The 16,329-nt window shown below is 41.7% G+C and overlaps 2 protein-coding genes and 1 long non-coding RNA gene across 3 annotated transcripts in view; 1 reads left to right on the forward strand and 2 right to left on the reverse strand.

Annotated features, from left to right (window-relative positions):
* LOC124048254 (unconventional myosin-Id-like) overlaps window positions 1-9,501 on the reverse strand; it is a 134,322-nt gene extending 124,821 nt beyond the window's left edge. Inside the window, exon 1 of the mRNA XM_046368855.1 lies at window positions 8,942-9,501. Within this exon, the coding sequence (XP_046224811.1) occupies window positions 8,942-9,036 (95 nt within the window). The 5' untranslated portion in view covers window positions 9,037-9,501. The remainder of the gene's footprint in view (window positions 1-8,941) is intronic.
* Window positions 9,502-10,245: 744 nt separating this feature from the next.
* LOC124048255 lies at window positions 10,246-14,148 on the reverse strand. Its single transcript, XM_046368856.1, has 10 exons — window positions 13,824-14,148; window positions 13,635-13,696; window positions 13,374-13,411; window positions 13,095-13,172; window positions 12,813-12,878; window positions 12,585-12,647; window positions 12,448-12,487; window positions 11,730-12,182; window positions 11,414-11,506; window positions 10,246-11,324 (listed from the first exon to the last, which is right to left on the reverse strand). Exons 3-10 carry the CDS (start codon window positions 13,386-13,388, stop codon window positions 10,915-10,917), a joined length of 1,218 nt encoding a protein of 405 aa, XP_046224812.1. The 5' UTR covers window positions 13,389-13,411; window positions 13,635-13,696; window positions 13,824-14,148; the 3' UTR covers window positions 10,246-10,914.
* On the forward strand, window positions 13,677-15,224 carry LOC124048256. Its single transcript, XR_006841195.1, has 2 exons — window positions 13,677-13,953; window positions 14,631-15,224. It is a non-coding gene; the product is annotated as an uncharacterized LOC124048256 (long non-coding RNA).
* Window positions 15,225-16,329: the final 1,105 nt, after the last annotated feature.

Genomic DNA, 16,329 nt, shown 5'->3' on the forward strand with positions numbered 1-16,329 from the left:
ACCAGAGCTGTTGCCAGAGAACTGAATGAATTAAACTGCCTCCGTCGTTTTAGAGAATTTGTCAGGCATAACCTACGGACAACGAACACAATTGCATTTTATCGATGGCAATTGGAATGCAGAGATACTGTGATGAGATCCTGAGGCCCATTATCGTGCAATTTATCTGCCATGTCGCAAGGATCTGCACACAATGCCTGGAAGCTGAAAATGGCCCAGTTCTTCCATGGCCTGCATACTCACCAGAAATGTCACCCATTGAGCATGTTCAGGATGCTCTGGTTCGATGTGAACAACAGCCAGTTCCCGCCAATGTCCAGAAACTTCACAGTCATTGAAGAGGAGTGGGACAACATTCCACAGGCCACAATCAACAGCCTGATCAACTCTATTGGAAGGAGATGTGTCGCGCTGCACGAGGCAAATGGTGGTCACACCAGATACGGACTGGTTTTCTGATCCACACCCCTACTTTTTTTAAAGGTATCTGTGACCAACAACTGCATATCTGAATTCCAAATCATGTGAAATCCATAGATTAGGGACTTATTTCAATTGACTGATTTCCTTATATGAACTTTAACTCAGTAAAATCTTTGAAATTGTTGCAGGTTGAGTTTATATTTTTGTTCAGTGTATATTAGACCGATCGTGTACAACAGGAAGAGGAAGAAGAACTTTCGACCTCTCTCGTCTGCTTCTGCTCACTGCACCTGAACTGTGAAGAGACTTTGATCCCTGTGTTTGCTCTGCAGGGAGGGAGTCGGGTTGCTATGTTTGGTGTGTCGCACCTATTCAACTATTAAATCTGCTGTTACGGCAACAAATTAATGTTAACAAGCCTGAAATGGGAGAAGCTGCCAGGCCCTATTTGTTCAGCACTTTCATAGTGGTTAAAGAAGAAGTTAGTTGTTTTTCTTTTACAACCAAATCTAAATGTTTATGTAAATAGCATGTTATAGAAGGGTCCAGACACTTGCGAGTTTAATTGTTTTGAGAAACTTACTCCAACCAGCAATTCACTTCCTCATCCTTGTTGTGCAGTACAGGGGCTCAAAGATCTTGAACAAATGCATCTTTTTAGAAATGGAAACACTCTCAGTATAGTGATTCAGGTCTTTCCATCCGGTGTATTCTAATTTGTGTGACTCGAGCAGTTTCCCCTATCCAGCTGTTCCATTCTCCATGTAGCCTGCTGCTAGAATGAACGGTCACTCTAGTCACAACCAAATGGTATAACGTTGCAGATCAAATTCAGAATGACAATTACATGTGTACAACATCTAAAGACCTGCATCACTATACAGAGCTTTTCCGTTTCTAAAAGGGCTTATTTTATTATTTTTGGAGCATGTGTTCATGTTTTTTCAGAGCCCCCGTACTGTACAACGAGGATGAGGAAGTGAATCGCAGGTTTGGCTAAGTTTCTGAAAAACAAGTGAAATTCCAAAAAAAAAAAAAAGTATCTGGAACCATCTATAAAATAGAGATTTGGTTGTAAAAAAAAAAGAAGAAAAGCACAATTCTCCTTTAAAGCCATAGGATACACTGCAGATACTGGGTTACAGTGGGGCTCAATGGTAGACCAGACACACAAACTCAATTTCGCAGAGCATGCCTTTCCTAGCCGGAGTGGACTCTAACAACTCTCCCTGCGGAATTGGGAGGTGCTTTCATGCAGATACAGTCCCAGTCTGAGCAGGAAGTGGAGCGCCAGTTCTGTGTACGGTACATGAAAATCATGAGCCTATTCCTCATGTTGTCATCCGAGTGTTATTATTTTAATCTTGTCATCATAACTTCAGTAGGACTTGCAATCTCAACATTGTGCCTTGTCAGATAGTTTCAGCCAATATTCAGGCTTAGAGAGGACATGCAGAAACAATGAAATGTGAGGCCAAAGACAGGGAAATGCCAATGGGAAAAGGCAGCTTTCCTTTGCCTTCCTCCAGATGCCATATGTTTGTCTCCTTCCTTTCCCAATCCCCCAAAACCCTCTTAGGAGTTCAAAGATCAAACCAATTGAAACGACGATAGACACAGAACATTTTTAGCTTTGTATACTACACAAAAAGAGTAATACTGTAGTCCCTAAGTCATGATGTTGCCTACAAGGGATACCACCATCTTCATGTTTTGATTAGGTGTAAAGCATTATCTCTTGGCTGGCAAAAGAAACCTGCATCCTAATCTAACCAACCCAACACAACTAGAGTAGTATTGATGGGCAGGGTCACTATAAGGCTAATAGTTGTAATAGTAATAATAGTTGTAACTATTTTTCTCATTAAAAAATAAAACACATTTTTTTTTAAAGTACACATTTTCAAAGAAATGTCTCAATCTGGTATTTATTAGGATCCCCATTAGCCACTGCAAAAGCATCAGCTACTTAGGGTCCACATAAAACAGTACAGAACATTTTTAGTCAAGGCCTGAAATACACACAGTGCATTTGGAAATTATTCAGACCCCTTCACTTTCCCCACATTTTGTTTCAGCCTCATTCTAAAATGTATTCAATTGTTTCCCTCACCCCTTCAATCTACACACAATACCCCATAGTGACAAAGCAAAAACGGGTTTAAACATTTTTGCAAATGTATTAAAAATGTAACTGAAATATCACTTTACTCAGTACTTTGTTGAAGCACCTTTGGCAGTGATTACAGCATTGAGTCTTGAGTATGAGGCTACAAGCTTGGCACAGCTGTATTTGGGGAGTTTCTCCCATTCTCTGTAGATCATCTCAAGCTCTGCCAGATTGGAGGGGGAGCGTCGCTGCACAGCTAGTTTCAGGTCTCTCCAGAGATGTTCGATCGGGTTTGATTCAGGGCTCTGACTGGGCTACTCAAAGACATTCAGAGACTTGTCCCGAAGCCCCTCCTGCGTTGTCTTGGCTGTGTGCTTAGGGTTGTTGTCCTGTTGGAAGGTGAACCATCGCACCCAGTCTGAGGTCCTGAACGCTCTGTAGCAGATTTTCAGAGAGGTCCTTGATGTACTTTGCTCTGTTCATCTTTCCCCTCAATCCTGAAATGTCTCCCAGTCCCTGAAAATCATCCCCGCGGGATGATGCTTCCACTACGCTTGACTGTAAGGATGGGGCCAGGTTTCTTCCAGACGTGACGCTTGGCATTCAGGCCAAGGAGTTTGATCTTGGTTTCATCAGAGTAGAGAAGCTTTTTTCTCATGGTCTGAGAGTCTTTAGGTGCCTTTTGGCAAACTCCAAGTGGACTGTCATGTGCCTTTTACAGAGTGGTTCAGTCTGTCCAATCTACCATAAAGGCCTGACTGGTGGAGTGCTGTAGAGTTGGTTGTCCTTCTGGAAGGTTCTCTCATTGCCACAGAGGAACTCTGGAGCCATGTCAGAGTGACCATTGGGTTCTTGGTCACCTCCCTGACCAAGGCCCTTCTCAACCGATTACTCAGTTTGGCTGGGTGGCCAGCTCTAGGAAGAGTGTTGGTGGTTACAAACTTCTTCCTTTTAAGAATGATGGAGGCCACTGTCTTCTTGGGGTCCTTCAATGCTGCAGGAATGTTGCTGTACCCCTCCCCAGATCTGTGCCTGCACACAATCCTGTCTCTGCGCTCTAAGGCAATTCCTTATACCTCATGGCTTGGTTTTTGCTCTGATACACACTGACAATGGTGGGACCTTATATATAGACAGGCTTGTGCCATTCCAAATAATGTCCAATCAATTGAATTTAACCACAGGTGGACTCAAGGATGATCAATGGAAACAGGATACACCTGAGCTCAATTTCGAGTCTCATAGCAAAGGATCTGAATACTTATCTAAATAAGGTATTTATTAAATGTTTTATATATACACAATTGAAAATGTTCATTATGGGTTATTGTGTGTAGATTGATGAAGGATTTTTAATTTTAATTTTATTTTAGAATAAGGCTGCAAAGTAACAAAATGTGAAAAAAGTCAAGGGGTGTGAATACTTTTCGAATGCACTGTACATTTAAAACGTCACACATAGCCTACATATCAGTACATACACACAATATATTAGTCTAATACATAGTACAGTGGAAATTACAATACAAGATGTATAAAATGGCTGTCTCTTCACAGTCCCCTTTGTGCAGTAAGGCGTTCTTTTATCTGTTTTTTTTAAACTGGTTTTATTGCTAGCTTGAGTTACTTGGGGTGGCAGAGAGTTCCGTGTAGTCATGGCTCTATTTAATACTGTGCATTTCACAACCTCTGTTCTGGACCTGGGGACTGTGAAGAGGCCTCTGGTTGCATGTCTTGTGTTGTACCAATGCGTGTCCGAACTGTGTGCCAAATGCACAAAGACCAATAGCGATGCAGTCAATCTCTCCTCAACTTTGAGCCAGGAGAGACTGACATAGAAACGTAGAAAGGAAAGATCTAGAAAGAGGATGGAGGTTTAGGCATCAGTGAGAGAAGAGAACATTTTTAGCTACTGACAAGTAGAGTGGTTGTCAACTATTTCATCTGCAGCATGTGGGATGCCCGTTTTGGAAGAATTTAAAATAAAATAAAAACTAATTGTTTTGTTAATGGTAGCGGTGTGCCAAAAAAGTTCCCTGCAGACCCAACAACAGACAGAACAACACTGCCAAAGTGCCATATTAAGACAAACAGTGAACAGTGATAACATTGTGCTCCAAAGAAGAGTACTTGGTGTACACCCCCAGAGGTATATATCAGGAGTTTCCAGAATCAGACATGAGGAAAGAAACTTCGAGACTACCAACTTTCCTTTACAGTTTCCACCATTGTTAGGTTGGATCACAATGGTTTATTTGCTCAGTTCCAATGTGCTGCAGAGGCTTCATGGCCTCTTATCTGCTGACTGGTCCATTGAAGCAAATTCCCAAGACCTTTACTGGAGTTTCACTGTTTTCATATGGAATGTTTCCAAAGAGATTGGGCATCTGTTGGGGTTATATTTAGGAAGTTCCTTGGCACTGTGCTCCCTGAGGCCAGACTGTTCAACTTTAAGTCAAACAAAGTAAATGTCAACTGGACAAGCACTCTGGCCAAAAGAAGACGGAAACTAAGCAGGCTACTCCACATCATTTATCATATAGTCACTAGGGGATAGATTCTGATTAGCGACTCAACATGGCTATCATGGGCTGACCGCAAAATACACCCCCGAGAGCCACGATGGCATTGAAAGTGGATATTTGGGAAATTTCGCACCTCAAAATAGCTATTGAAGGAGGCAAATAGATGCCTCATGTACTCTTGTCGGTGTATCCCTTCTCCAAGTGTTTCTCTATGCCTCCTTCACCCTGCTGCACACACACACACAGGATGAGAAGGGACAGGAGGAGGAAGTGCTCCTGGTCGGTCACACCCTCTGCAAATAACAACTTGCATACATCCTCTCCACTCTGGCTTGTCCAGCTGGAGGGAAAACAAACAGTAGGTCCAGGGAGAGCTAGGAAAATGATGCATGCAGATCCTGCTGCCTGGCTATCAAATGCAAACAGCTACGCTATAAACTGGATGCTTATCAGGATAGAAACACCAATAAAATTGAATAATTGTGAGGACAGCTTTAGACGTGTGTCTGTGAAAAGACTATTGTACTGAACTACATGGTCTGTCTGTGGTCTGTCAAATAGTTCCCAAATCCACTATTCATCCCTGACCCTACAAGGTCCAGAGCCTGCTGGTTTTCCACCTGATAATTGCACACACCTGGTATCCCAGGTCTAAATCAGTCTCTGATTAGAGGGGAACCATGAAAAAACACAGTGGAACTGGCTTCTAGGTCATGAGTTGAGTTGGAGGACACTTTCTCCACTCAGTTACAACCAGGGCTCGCCAACCCTGCTCTTGGAGAGCTACCATCCTGTAGATTTTCGCTCCAGACCCTAATCTAGCACCCCTGATTCTAATAATTGATAAGATTAATCAGGTTAGTTACAACTGGGGTTGGAGTGAAAACCTACAGGTGGGTAGGACTCCAAGAACAGGTTTGGAGACCCCTGGGTAAAACATATATGACTTGGCACCAATGTTACGCATGATAAAGATAATTTCAGACATATAAGATGTAGGCCTATGTCTGTTTACACATGCATTCAATAACAGAGCTGCATGTTTCCCATTTCCATGCATGGATTACAAACTGCGGTTTGTATAATACTATAGTTCAGATAATGGGTTGAGGCCCATTAAAGGATGACAAGTTATATGGATGTTTATTTGTGCAGAAACAAACATTGGAGAGGCTGCCTATAAAGTAAGGTCTTTTGGTAAGCTATATAATTGATCTTCAGGAAACTAGATCCTCAAGGGGAGAACGGCTCATAATAATGGCCGGAACGGAGCAAATGGAATGTTAAACACCTGGAAACCATGTGTTTGATGTATTTGATACCATTCCACTCACTCTGCTCCAGCCATTACCAGGAGCCCATCCTCCCCCGATTAAGTTGCCACCAACCTCCTGTGGGCTATAATGTTCCAAATATTTAGAGGTCATTTCCATAAAAGTCTCAAGCGTGGTTACGTTAAGCGAGTAAGCTAAAGTTCAGCTCGTCGCCATTACCTGCAGTAATTCGAACAGGTCAAGGTGTTGACATTGTTCATTGTCGTCAGCAATAAGGAAGTGTGACTTGCACTTTGATGTAGGCTCGAGGTGCTTAGGAAAACAGACTTCAATATTGTTCCAACTAATTTCATTGCATTATCAGAACAGAAAATTATTTGAGAAGATCTACTAGAATCATCTCTGGCCATATTCAAGTCAAACAGGAGTAAGCTATTACAATGAGCATTAGATAAAAAAGGGGACTCCCATCCACAAGTCCCCACCCTGACATTCGATAGTGTCAGAAACCACATGCAAAGTTGCATGCAGCTGCAGCAGAGGACAGGTACACAGGGCCAGGGCAGTGAGTGACTGAATCTTTCCCACATTCACTTTCCCAAACATACCACGCTTGGTTGGCATCATCCCACAAACCACTCATGATGCAAAAATAGCCTTGGACAATCTGTATGTTAGGATGACGCTTTTCATCGGGAGCACCGTGAATCCTTGGGTGAAGCCCCATTCACACACAGCATGGCTCATATAATTACCAGTCGGACAAAGACAACATCTCTGAGGAATGCTGTGTGTCTGGACAGAATTACGGTCCAAGAGGAAGCTATGTCCATTGTTCTATGTCTGACCTGCATACATGATTCAAAAAGATCATGTGTGCAGACAAAACACAAGGAATAGTGTTCACATGATAGGTCAATTCCTGTAGTAAAGGCCAAGTAATAGAACTGCATAAAACAATATTCTTCACGGAATCGTGGCTGAATGACGACATGGATATTCAGCTAGTGGGATACACGCTGCACCGGCAGGATAGAACAGAACACTCCGGTAAGACGGGGGGGGGGGGGGGGGTCTGTGCATATTTGTAAACATCGACTGGTGCACGAAATCTAAGGAAGTCTCTAGATTTTGCTCGCCTGAAGTAGAGTATATTGTGATAAACTACAGGCCACACTACTTGCCTAGAGAGTTCTCAGCTATACTTTCCATGGCTGTTTATTTACCACCACAGACAGATGCTGGTACTAAGACCGCACTCAGTCAGCTGTACAAGGAAATAAGCAAACAGGAAACGACTCACCCAGAGGCGGCGCTCCTCGTGGCCGGAGACTTTAATGCAGGGAAACTTAAATCAGTTCTACCAAATCTCTATCAACATGTTAAATGTGCAACCAGAGGGAGAAAAAAAATTCTAGATCACCTGTACTCCACACACAGAGACCTACAAAGCTCTCCCTCACCCTCAATTTGGTAAATCCGACCACAGCTCTATCCTCCTGATTCCTGCTTACAAGCAAAAATTTAATCAGGAAGCACCAGTGACTCGGTCTATAAAAAAATGGTCAGATGAGGCAGATGCTAAACTACAGGACTGCTTTGCCATCACAGACTGGAACATGTTCTGGGATTCTTCCGATGACATTGAGGAATACACCACATCAGTCACTGGCTTTTTCAATAAGTGCATTGAGGACATCGTCCCCACAGTGATTGTACTACATACCCCAACCAGAAGCCATGGACTGAGGCATGCACGTGACAAATAAACTTTGATTTGAGCATTTTCCCCACCAGCGATGTTTCCATCACTGACTTTTTTCGGATAAAAGTCTGTGGGTGATGACGTGGTGGTCATAAAAATACTTTTGCCGTTAAATGCCCATGTACCGAATTAAAAATAGAAATTCAATTGGTTTCCATCGCATTTTCAACTCTACTGATGGTTTTGTCGCAAAAACTATTGCATTATATAGCAAATGTGCCCACTCTGGTCTTGGTACATGCGCTCCACCCAACAGCTCGCAGATACAGTGCGGGTAGGGTACCATTATTATGGATAAGAGCAATATTATTTCACTTTATCAAACGGCAAAAACAATTTAATGTTTTCATCAGCCTGCTCGTGGCTTTTTTTCAGGTTATAATTCATCCGCATGAAATGGTTGGATGGAAACGTGACTATTGATAAACAAATGTTGCTCTGCAAGATGTGCACTCCATAATTGAATGGGAATTCCATTTATATTACTCTGAAAAGTCATTAAATAGTAGCCTCGGCTATGGCATCGGCAGTCTGGCACAGCCAACTAAAAATAAACAAATCTGACAATTATATTGTAAGGTGTGGTGTAGGAATGTAAGCACTGCAACTCTGACCTGTCAAAATGAACAGCAAGCACTCTTGCACCTGTGGTGCTTGAAACCAACTCATACATTAGTCAGTCCTATACACATAGTGGCCTAATTGAACGAACAAAAAAAGTATAACTATTTAGGCTTAGTACTATAAAAAGCGTCCATCAGACAGGGAAAGATGGCTTTCCTGAGCCAGCAGGCTACGTCTCGCCTCATCGAGGTGAATGACCGTGGTGGACGCCACTGCCTACCTGAGCTTTAGGTTAGCCATGAATTCCTCCAAAGAAACATTGTCCAGAAGAACAAAGTCAGCCTTTCCAAACTCCAGACTCTCGTGTTCTGCCATGTTGTATTTTTTATTTTTTTTGATCGGTTCAGAAGAAAATACTTTTTTGAAAAAGACAACTTCACTGTTTTGAGGTGGTCCTCCGCGACACCGGGTAAACAATGGCGAGCTGGTCAGTGCACCTATTCAAGCTCTAAATGGTCGAGGAGCATTGTCTTCATTCAAGGAACGTTAGTCAACAGTACAAGTGATACGATGTTATTTTTTACTCATTTTGAATGAGCTGCAAAAAAAATAAGGAAACGATACAAAACAGACAAACTTATAGCAAAACGTATCTAAGTATTTGTTCTCAATACAACGGACGGTTCAAATAGAAATAGTTAGTTCAGAATATGCTTTCATATCCAGACACTTGTTGCTTTCGCCGAAAAGGTATTGTCCGGAGTCCCGTTACACTAAACGCCTATCAACAGAGCCCTTTCCTTGAATTTCTCGTCTCGACTCGATACAGACGAATACAATCCTACCCGCCTCGCAACGCTCCACCCCCTGGTCAGAAGTGTTGGTCTAAACTTGCCATGTGCACATTTTGAAAAAAGTACAATTCCCATGACAACTGAAGAGTTTTAATACATTTCTTGGTTGACTAGTCATTTTGACAAGTTCTTCGAATCCAATTCAGTATGCCTAGTCAGGGCCTCAAATGATTCCCAATAATTACGCCATATAAGGAAACATTCATAGCCTACAACATCTCTTATGTGCAGACTAATCTACATAGCAGGCCTAAAAGAAACACCTGAAACTTGATCCCCCAACATTCTGGTCTTGACTGGAATAAAAAATACTGTTGGGGAAGGTTCTCTGCACTGTTCAAACAATCCAGTAAATGTGAAGGAGTTAAGATAGAGCGTGGTGTATGCTTGTTTGCATGTGACTATTCCTCTTTTGTTTGTTGATATTTGTCAATTAAAAAATAGAGCGTGGCCTTGTTAACTTCCAAAGGTGGAAGTTGCATCACAGGTGCTCTCTACCGTTTCCCTTGAAAATCGGAGCTTCCGGTTGTCAACAACTCAGCCTAGCTACATGCAGGCCTGCCATTTGTGACGTTGGGTAGTTTTTGTATGTCAAAAACAATAGGATGTAAAAAATAAAACACTTTTTTTTTTCAAGACAGCCTGTCATTTTTAGGCTCAACTCAACTCCCTGTTACAGAATTTGTACCATTGACTGACCATATAGATGACGATGAACATATGACAAAAACACACTCAGCACTTTTAATTTATTGGAATTAGGCCTACTGAACACTGGCAAAATAAACTCAACATATAGGTTTATGACTGACAGTCTATATCACTTCACTGATGTTGCTGTAATTTGTCTACTAATTACAAGTGTATGCCCTAGTATGCCATCTTGTGTTTGAGAGAGGTAGGCTATTATTTTACAATCTCTTATTACTGTACTGTAATTGTATTAAAATACAAAAAGGCCTATCTTAGTGATATAGAGTATCAACTAACACAGCATTTTACTCTGAAAACATCATGGGCGGGAAATATTTTTCTTACTGGTGCCTTTTGCGAATGTCAGCAAAATATGGAAATTAAATGTCAAACAATCTGAGAATTACATTAAGACTGCCTAATTTAAACTCTTGAGAATCTAAATTGTTTTCATTTTGAATTAAAGCAAACTTTCACTTACTACAGAAGCAACATACAGTATTTATTTTAAGCCAAATGATTGATGTCCATGCATCTGACTGTAAGTTGCTCTGGACAAGAGTGTAGACTATGCTAAATGACCAAAATAAAAAATAAAATGTTAGAAGAAGTGTTTTCAACTGCAACGCTGTTTTGACAGAAACACCATTAAATCTATAAATAAGAATCATATACTAAATGAAAACAGACACATATTTGCTTTAGTCTACCTCTTCGACTGAGCAAGCAGTGACCCACCAAATGTGATGGTATTGGACGAAGCAGTGGCCCAAGAGCTACCACAGTCTTGGCTCACATACACCAGGGACCCTCTGCGCAGAAAGGTCATATAAGTGGACAGATTACCCACAGTGGAGGGACTACTGATTTTGGTGTGAGAGACAGCCACCCAGTAACCATTGATCACCAACCATAGGTCCGTCTTGACACCATGTTTCCCACTCTGTGTGGAGAAGAAGAACTGGTAGACTCCTTTGACAGGAGCCCGGAACACCCCGGTCCTCCGGTTGAAGGCTCGCCCAACGTTCACAAGGACAGTCCTGTACTTGATGCAGTTCACCTTGCCTGAGATGGGCCTGGGATAGGAGGCAAAGAAGTGGACTTTTCTCTTCAGGGCTGGAGGAGAGAAAATGACCAGAGATCAGCATGGACATTTGGAAATGTATTTTGATTGTTTTAATTCAAAATGTTTTATGACCACTCACGTTTTGGCTTCTTCTTACACCTCCAGTTTATATTGTCTCGACTAACACAGGTCTCGCTTTTCCTGCACTTTCCACACACAATGGTGTTGATATCTGACAGGGGGGGAGTGTCACATGTTCAAATTGTAAAACACTCATGAACTACCACAATGAGAGTCCTAGCTATACATATCGTGTCCGTTTCCCAGACACAAATTATAGCAAAGTCCTGCCCTAAAAGGCGTTTTTAATGGAGAATTTCGATTGAAAATGCTTTTAGTCTAGGACTTACACTTAGTCCGTGTCTGGGAAACTGGCTCACAAAGACCAATCTTACCTGCACAGTAGGCTAGGTGACATGTCGTCGGTTTGGTTAACTTGTAGACGTAATAATTGCCCTGGCACTTCTTCACTTTGATGGGTGTGGACTTGAAAGCGCAGCAGTTCTTGTTCCAGTGGCCGCAGACCTTGCGGGTGACGATCCCTTCCCTCCTCTTCGGGTGAGGCCCGGCCAGCCACAGGGGGGCGTGGGTGCCACACTTGTTCATGGGCACACACCTCTCGGGCATCTGCAGACTGTTGCCCTTGTAGAACAGGCGGTACCAGCCTTGCCACTTGACGTTGCGGTCACACATCTTGTTCTTGATGCTGGTGTTAGTGGCCCTCCAGGGCTGGTCCAGGACGGTGTAGCGGAAGCAGGGATCGAAGGGTCGCATGGAGTCTTCTTCCTCTGATGACCGCACGATGTCCCCCTCTCCATGGTTTGGGGGGTATACAAGAGAAGTGCTGCCTACCAGAGATATCACATAGACAGAGACCAGACAGGAAAGGAACAACAGACCAGTTATGCTCACACTAACGCTAGTCATATGGAGATATTGTCAAGGATTATAATGATGATCAAATTTAACTTATCAACAATAATGAAATTGACTGCAGTAAATGTCAGACAGGTATACTACATAACAAGCTGCACAAACTATCATTGTAAAAAAAGTTGTAGAAATGTAATTGTGACGTAAAGGACTAATAATCATATCATTTCATTCACTGACCTATTTCTGTTGTAGTCTCATTCTTAGGGCTTGTCAGCATCTGTGGAAGAAGAATCAAAAAGTCTAATCTGCCCGTTTAAAGAAGTACAAAATCCTTTCACAAAAGATAGATCTTAATTAAGTGGAAAATCCCTTACCTGATTCAGGGCCTCCAGCTGTTGCCTGATATTTGTTTGTTCACATTTGAAGTGTTCCATTTCCTGAATAGATTTTTAATACTTTTTTTATATGACAATAACCAATGAATAACTAATGAATCTTGTTACGCAGCATTATTGTTTAGGGGCGAACAAAGATTGATTCTTAGACTACATCATAGAAAGAATTTCTAAAACATGTAAGTTAAGTCTAAAAAATTGCATTACCTTGTAGACAGCAGCAAGTTGCGTCACCAAAGGTTGATCCTCAAACTTCCAAATCTTAAACTCAACCTGGAAGATTAAGATTTTTAAAAAGCGTTATTCATTCGGCAAACCTTTGGAAGTTTTATAGCACTGTGCCAATCTCAATATTAGGTTGGGTTTGGAACTTCCATCTGATGTAAACAACATTGGGAAGAATGTATTTAATACATAATGTATGATTTCTATATTCCAAATCTCCATCTGCTCTGCTTTTGAACATCACTCTGAGTAGTTGATACTCACAGAACTGGCATTCCCTACCGAGCCCACTGTGTAGGATGATAGCACAGCAAAGAACACAGCCACAGTTAACGCAATCATCTAGGGAAAACAGTGACAAATCAATTATATAAGATAGTACTATTTCAATTATTATACATTTCTAAGATTATTTTTTAGATATTGTGCTATTCCCAAATGAATGCTCTTGTAATTACATATGTAATTACATATTAATTAGAAGAGGAGCGTGATCAGATATAAGGTATTTCGTTTGAAATTATGCTGGTTAAATATTCTTACCTGGAAACACTGCATCTCAGAGCCAATGATGAGGGACCCTGTAGATTAGGATACCAAAGTTAGGGAAACTATAAGGGCTGTCAATCCCTCTGTCAAATGTGTTGAATCAGCACATATCAGAACATATCAGCATCATGGAGCAAATGATTCATGTAATGAACCTAAAGGATTCGAAATGGTACCAATGGTACAGGAACTGATATTTTGTCTTTAAATAATATAACCCTACAAAGCACTTGAAATTTAAAAACGTGTCCCCACCTGTTTAGGTCAGCATCTTGAAAATCAGTCCGCGGATGGACTTATATACCCATGTACAGGGACTAATGTCACACACACAAAAAAGAGAAGTTATTAAGGACTTCAGTTAAACAGCATTTTACCCACTCAGTAAATTTAGGTGTTACTTTTCACAGACAAGATGCAGACGTGTACATGAAATGATCTTACTATCAGCAGTTTTGGATGCAGTGTGGTCAACAATGGCCCATGGAAAAAGTTGTTGGCTATTCATATTCATGAACGAAATTTGGACTTTTCATGGGTCAAAATGGGTCCTCATCGGGATACAAAATCACAGGTGAATTGGGAAAGAAACTTTCAGTGTTGATTATATCAGACAACCAGGACAGTTAAACGTATTCTAATGGGGCTGATTCAAATCAGAACAAAACAGATACTAAGTGGTGGATCAATATAATAGATCAATATAGCCAAGAATTTGATGCTGTCCATTAAATAAAATGAACCCGATATACCGACCTGAAATGTAAAATCAGAAATGGCTCTTCAAATGAAAAGGTTCCCTGTCAAGTAGTTTTCATCTGTTTGATTTAGGTTTTGAGACATGTTGCTTGTGTAAGCAGCTAATGGGGCAATGCATGGGAAAACCACATGCAAGATATGATTGGTTGGAGCCATGGGTGTGCAAATGTTTTTTCAGCATCAGCAAAACTAAGAGCGGTGACATAGGCGGCAGTATGAATCTAAAAACACTACCTACATTTTCCATTCAATCGTTTGTGGGCTAAACCTAGAATTGAAAAACAATGATACTTGAAACATTGATTGGATTAACGTGTGAAAATGTTGAATACGTAGTACTACTTCACGTTTCCTCTGTATTGAAAATGTCCAGTTTTTACATGCGTAAATGTCAGCAATGCACTCAGCACTGTAATAACCCGAGAAAATAGGTCCTATTCTAGACTGAGGGGTGCAGGCATTTTAACATTTTAAATGTAATTTATTTTGCAGATGCTCTTATCCAGGGCGATTTGGTGACTCACAGACTAGTGAGTGTATACATTTTCCTATTTGTTTGTTCTGGTCTCCCTAGGGAATAGAACCCACCACTGTAAGGAAGTGCTATTTCTTATGCAAATGACCAGCTTACTGCTATTACATTGCTATAACTGAGACAACGTATTTTCACAGTGAAACATGTTAGGTCCCATACAGGATAGCTTCCACACCCACACACACACAGCACACACACATACACACACTAACTGCCGAGGACACACAGATAAGACATACACCCACACATTGGGGGGAAGAGACACAGCCTTGACTTGCAGACACAAGCACACACACACAATCTCCTTCCTAGCCGAACATTGTGTGACTGAGAACGGCACTACGAGACTCAGAGGAATGACGGACGGCCCAACAGGGCCAACCAGAAGACCGGACTTCCAGACTCAACCTACTTTCTGTACTGTACATAACATGCTTGCAATCTGTTATCGGGGCTTCTTTCTGCTGGTTCCTTGTGAGCCAAATGAATGAGCCCGTATACGTTGTACCAGATATCTTTACTCTGAATAAACTGTCGCTTGTCATACAATTTACCATCTTGTCTGAATCGATCCTTGACCGACTCGCCCGATCTACATATCCCATTATCAACACCACCCTGGCATTGCAAGTGCCATGCTCTACCAACCGAGCCACACGGGACCCAGCCACTGAGGAATAAAGAACTTCAGACTACGTCCAAGATGTCCGAACGTTGCTTTCAACATGATCTACTCATGCAATCGATGGACCGTCTATATCCAGCTTGCATTCGGTTTAGACGGCCCAATTTCACACTCAGTGCACACAGGGAGCAGCGCAAGCAGCGATAACTTCATCACGTTGTCCAAAAACATGGTAGACATTGGATGAATATAAAATGTTAATATTTTCGGCTGTTAGTGATGGGAAAAATAGGCCTCATCGACAGTTATTTTAATAATTCAAATGATATAAATGATATTTTGTACACAAAGATGACTAAAATGTCTTATTAGGAATTTTCAAATCCGACTTCTCTATGCGACTGTCTATGGAAATTGGCTTTATGGGCCCAGCTTCAATTAAACTGCAGTACTAAATCAAGACTGTAGGAGCAGTCCAAACCGTCTAGACCAGAACCCTGGCCCCTAGACTAGGCCTAGGGCATTGAACACAATACTCTATCCCACTTTAATCTCATGGTTCTAATTCTAATCACCTATTCTTATCAATATGAAAAACACTGTGCCGCCGACGCGGCCCGCTACCAAAGACTGTGGGTTCTCCTTCTCCGTGGCCGACGTGAGTATGACATTTAAACGTGTTAACCCTCGCAAGGCTGCCTGCCCAGACCAGCTGGCTGGTGTGTTTACAGACATATTCAATCTCTCCCTATCCCAGTCTGCTCAAGATGACCAACATTGCTCCTGTACCCAAGAAGGCAAAGGTAACTGAACTAAATGACTATCGCCACGTAGCACTCACTTCTGTCATCATGAAGTGCTTTGAGAGACTAGTCAAGGATCATATCACCTCCACCTTACCTGTCACCCTAGACCCACTTCAATTTCCTTACCGCCCCAATAGATCCACAGACGATGCAATCACCATCACACTGCCCTATCTCATCTGGACAAGAGGAATACCTACGTAAGAATGCTGTTTGACTACAGCT

The sequence above is a fragment of the Oncorhynchus gorbuscha genome, linkage group LG11 (genome assembly GCF_021184085.1).
Source record: "Oncorhynchus gorbuscha isolate QuinsamMale2020 ecotype Even-year linkage group LG11, OgorEven_v1.0, whole genome shotgun sequence".
Classification (NCBI taxonomy): Eukaryota; Metazoa; Chordata; class Actinopteri; order Salmoniformes; family Salmonidae; genus Oncorhynchus; species Oncorhynchus gorbuscha.